We start from the raw sequence: 5,000 nt of genomic DNA, 5'->3' as shown, positions 1-5,000 counted from the left end.
TCCATCTTTTTCCTAAGGTCTAAGAAGTTCTGGAACCAGAGTTTGATACAGAAAGTCCTGATGAGTGTTTTAGGGGCAAGTCATTTTCTTTTTGCTACAGCTTCAGATCATCCAAAGCCTTGTGAGTGAAATTCAGTGGGCAGAAATTGCTTCAATCAAGACCAACCTGAGGCTTAACCACCACAACCAGCAAAGTGCCACATACTGGGACTGGTCTTAAAGCCATGTGGTTGCAAAGGGAGCTTCTTAACCACACAAACATGTCTGCATGGATATATTTAAAAAGAAATGAAAACTGTTGTTACTTCTTTGTAATACAGAACAATCAAGCATTCACTTCAAATATTAAAGAAAAAAATTCTAGCAAACTCATTAATTACAGAATTGATAAGAAAAGGTTTTTTTTTAAAAATAATGGTCTTAGAAAAGGGAAGAATGTTTAAGAAACTTTACTAATACCGATCGTCTTGATTCTTTGGTTTCATTCTGTTGTGTTCCAGTGGATTACAAACCGGGAGTGTTTTATTTGATAGTTCTATTTGACTAGAAGCTTTGTACAAAGGAGGCTCACACATATATTTCTGGTACACCCTCATACTCTAAAACAGGGAAATAAAAAAGAATTTAAAAAAATATAAAGTGTGGCTTGAAAGTAAAAAAGGGGTCTGAAATTTTAATAAGTTTGTTTTACTTAAATTCTTTAACTTAATCTTCAAGATATGACTTTTTTTCCCCCTGTCTACATAAATTTCCTACATACTTTATTTGTGGGTTAATGAGGCTACCATTAGTTTCATGCAGAGAGAAATCTCTGCAATTATCAAACCTGTCACATGGGACATTGGTATTCATCTTCATCTTCTCCAAGATCATAAGTCTGGCTAGTTTTAACATAAAACAAGTAGGATATTTGGGCCTGATATGGCCAGTTTAAATGCTGAAGGGTTGAATATATCTTAGAATACCAAGAAGTCTTATCACTCTTCTCCCAATTCCATATCCCTCTCATCATCGTCATTGATGCCTCTAACACTCATGCTTCTCATTCTGTAAAGAGACTGGTGAAAGAGCAGAGGTTGTGAGGTCCTTTAAGTTGTGTTGAGGACATAGTTACCTGTCTAGTGTTGATGCCCCAAAAAATAAAAAATGCTTCCAGCACATTCCGTAAAGGGGTTGGTGTTAAGAAGGTCATCCGGCCATAGGAACTAAGCCAGAAATTAAACATGTGCAGAATGAAGCCCCTCACCAATCTAGGTGGGCAAGAACCCCTTGACTGTATGCTGACTCTGACTGTAGCAAGTCATCCAAATCTATTAATCCATGCAAAACGTGGTTGCTAAATGATGACAGTGATGATGATGATGACTATATTTTATTCACAGTTATATATGTGTGTGTGCATTAAAAAGAACAGCTGACCACTCCATCAGTTCTGGTGGCAAGGATTCCAGTTGATCCAATCAACAGAACAGCCTGCTCATGAAATTAATAGGAAAGTGGCTGAGCACTCCACAACCAAGCATGCCCTTAATGCAGTTCTGAAGGTGATTCAACATGACACAAAATGTGACAAGGCTGGCCCTTTGAATTACAGGTACAACTCCCTTTTTGCAGCTGAGTGGACAGGAGTAATGAGACATGAAGTAAAGTGTCTTGCTCAAGGACACAACATGCTGCCGGAGAGTGAGAAATATTCTTTCTAATTTTGACACAAGGCCAGTAATTTTAAGGGGAGAGGCAAAAGTCAATTACATCAACCCTAGTACTTGACTGCTACTGATTTTATCAGCCCCAAAAGGATGAGAGACAAAGTTGGCCTTGGCAGCTCTTGAATTAAGAGAGTAAAGAGCATTTTCTCGGCTGTGGTAAGGATTCTGCTAGCTCACCTCTTTATTATAGAGAGAGATATACTTTAAATATTGATGATATTAAACTCATAATGCATCCAAATATTGGATTCATTATAGTAGAAAGAATCACAAGTAGCCAATTTGCTCAGGTACCAGACTATATAGACATGGAATTGTATTATATTACAGACACATTCAAGTAATGCAAGCTTGGAGAAAAGATGATAACAGGCAATAAACCCCCAAACAGATAATAATTAACAATAGTGACACTGATGATGATGATGATGATGATGATGACAACGACATGTGATCATAATATGATAAGGATGTTAATAACAATGACGATGATGACAATAATGATAATGATAACACTGGTGAACACAACAATGATGATCATGGTGATGATGATGATGACAATGACAACAACACTAACAATACTGATGATAACACTGGTGATGACGACGATGATGATGACAGCTACCTGACTTGGATATTGTTCAGTAAGGAAGTCCTGAGAATAATTGTCATTTTCAGAGTTTTGAAATAAAGAATTTTGACTGCCAAACCCTGATTCTCCTCCTTTCTCATCTGAATAACTGCAAAAGAAATGAAAAAGTTTTAATATTTTGGAATTGTTTATAAAAATGGTTCTTATTTTTTACTTGCTTCAGTCATTGGGCTGTGGTCATTCTAGACACAGCCCAAACTGATCTCACAGGGGATAAGAGCAGCCCTTTTCACCATCCATTGAGGGCCGCAAATGACTGAATTTATTTTCAATAAAATTAAGACCATTTTAAACTTTTTCGACTTATAAATCACCATAGTGAAGAAAGAAGAATTATGTAACTCTATTCTACCAATCTATCAGTAAATAAAAAAAGAGTGGGGAGGACAAAAGTTTCATGAATATCTGGGGGCTGAGGGAGAGCTGGTATTTATTAAGTTAAGGGTCACTGTGGTCGATGCTTCCTAATCTTGTGACAATCTTGCAAAGAAGCAACAGTCAACCCAATTTTATTAACAATACTTGAATCAGCATGAGACTGTGGCTAGAGACATTTTGGCACCTATTTGGCATCGATGATTTGACAGACATTTTGATATTTCTCTTCTTCTCTCCCTCCCTTCTCACCTCTCTCTCTCTCAGTATATGTGTGAGTATATTTCACTTTGTGTGTATGAGGAGAGGGAAAGTGTTTATGTCAATCATGTGCACTTGTTAAATTATAATGTCTCTTACCCTCTTGTTCTCTCTCTTACTCCCTCTCTATCTGCATGTGTATATTTCTACATGCATGCTGGTGCCATGTAAAAAAGGGCACCTGTGCTGGTTCCCCTAAAAAGCTTCCATGCTGGATCCATGTAAAGAGTATCTGTGCTGGTGCTGCATAAAAAGCACCTGTGTAGGCACCTTGTAAAAACCATCCATGTTGGTGCCCCATAGAAGCACCCATCCTGGTGCCGTGTAAAAATGGCTTGTGATCTTAACCAATTGGAAGTCTTATCATGTACATATTTTGTATTGGTATAAAAGACAGACAACAGCAAATAATTCAATACCTTAACCAGCTGAGTATATCCCTTAGTGTCTAACGATATGTATACCTCCGGTCATAAGCAGTAGTGTGGGAGCATCATAGCTATGTGTAAATATGGTTGTGATGCATGTGCCTGGTATACCCTTATCAGGCAAGGAGCCATGATGGATAAATTGGGCTTCGTACATTTGTAGCCCAGTGTCACTTTGATAGAATGTGCTGGTCTCTCTCACTCAATAATAATAATAATAAACAGGTGCACAGTAAAACACACAAGCATTTTTATATGCACTCATAAACATGCACTTACTCGTGTATGCATATAAATAAATCTTGGAAAAATGTTATCTCTGGAACTTACTTGGAAAATAAATCTTTTGATTTAATGTGATTTAGAAGCATTGTGCTTTTTTAAGTATAAAGGCAGGTTTCCTGAATGTCTTCCAGATAAGCTGAAAAAAAGAAAAAAATTCTTTTATAATCTTAAACAGAAAAATAATAAACACATCTCTGAACAAATGCATTGGCCTAATGAGCTATATAAAGGTGTATTTACATAGTCCATCTGTTAGAAATAGCAGCCAAATGTCCCTCAAATTATTTCTTAACATCATAAAAATAAGAAAATGTTGGAGAATATAGTTCAATACATACAAAAAGACGGGATGGCCATGGCTGGAATGTCTTCGATCATAAGTCTGCTCATTCAGGACTGACTTAGAAGTTAAACAATGACTATAAGAACATCAGCCTATTGTTTCTGATAACATTCCTAAATATATTTAGGGGTTGTTGTTGTTTAGCCAAAGGTCAGCTGGTTAGAGCAGACCTATGATCAAAGACATTCTTAGTGTGACCAGCTCATAAAGTATATATATAAAGTGAATTAAGTAATCGTTGTATTCCAATTTCCTTCACTTTTCAATGAATTGCAGGTGAGCAACTATCTTTTGATACAGACACAAGACAGGCTTTTCGGATAAAGTTTTCAGGAATAACCCAATAGGTTTACGATTAATTCCATAAAATATTCATATTTTACCTTTGTACAGAGAACTTAGGCCTCATTCTCAATTATGTCCTGTTCTAAGATGGCAAGGTGAGATTTGAAGGAGATTTGACTGATGTTTCTAGCAGGTCAAAAGAGCACACAGGGGCTCCCCCATTGGCTCATAGGTATATCTAGCATTGATCACTACTGATAATTAAATGAACAACAGAGATTCTACTGCTAAATTAGGTCTGCAATTTCTGTGTTTGTATCCCTTTAATGGTGTGTCTGGAAGAAGTCCAACATCTCCCTAAAGTCCAAGATCCATCTTTTTCACATACTGGTTCTGCCTGTCACCCTCTACAGTGCTCAGACCTGGATCATCCTCAAATGGGGACCTGAACAAGCTTGAGGTGTTCCAAATGCAGTGTCTTTATCAGATCCTTTGTGTCGCTCTACATGACTGAATCTCAGACAACAACATCCAGGATCAATGCCACCAGCAGTTGACCATTGAAGACCAAGTCTGGCAGCATAGGTTACAGTGGTTTGGCCACAACTGCAGGATGAACACCAGAAGATGACCACATCAACTTCTGTGGAAGCAGTGTCCCA

At 37.4% G+C, this 5,000-nt stretch overlaps 1 protein-coding gene across 1 annotated transcript in view; it reads right to left on the bottom strand.

The window, feature by feature from the left end:
* Positions 1–5,000, bottom strand: part of LOC118767726 (uncharacterized protein PFB0145c-like) — a 20,611-nt gene that overhangs the window by 12,649 nt on the left and 2,962 nt on the right. The window contains exons 2-4 of the mRNA XM_036512766.1: positions 3,756–3,846; positions 2,335–2,449; positions 460–599 (exon numbers count right to left, since the gene is read on the bottom strand). Of these exons, the coding sequence (XP_036368659.1) occupies positions 460–599; positions 2,335–2,449; positions 3,756–3,796 (296 nt within the window). The 5' untranslated portion in view covers positions 3,797–3,846. The remainder of the gene's footprint in view (positions 1–459; positions 600–2,334; positions 2,450–3,755; positions 3,847–5,000) is intronic.

This window comes from Octopus sinensis, linkage group LG24 (assembly GCF_006345805.1).
Source record: "Octopus sinensis linkage group LG24, ASM634580v1, whole genome shotgun sequence".
In the NCBI taxonomy this organism is placed as follows: domain Eukaryota; kingdom Metazoa; phylum Mollusca; class Cephalopoda; order Octopoda; family Octopodidae; genus Octopus; species Octopus sinensis.
The sequence above is the reverse complement of the archived record's forward strand: the minus strand, read 5'-3'. Positions and strand labels throughout refer to the sequence as shown.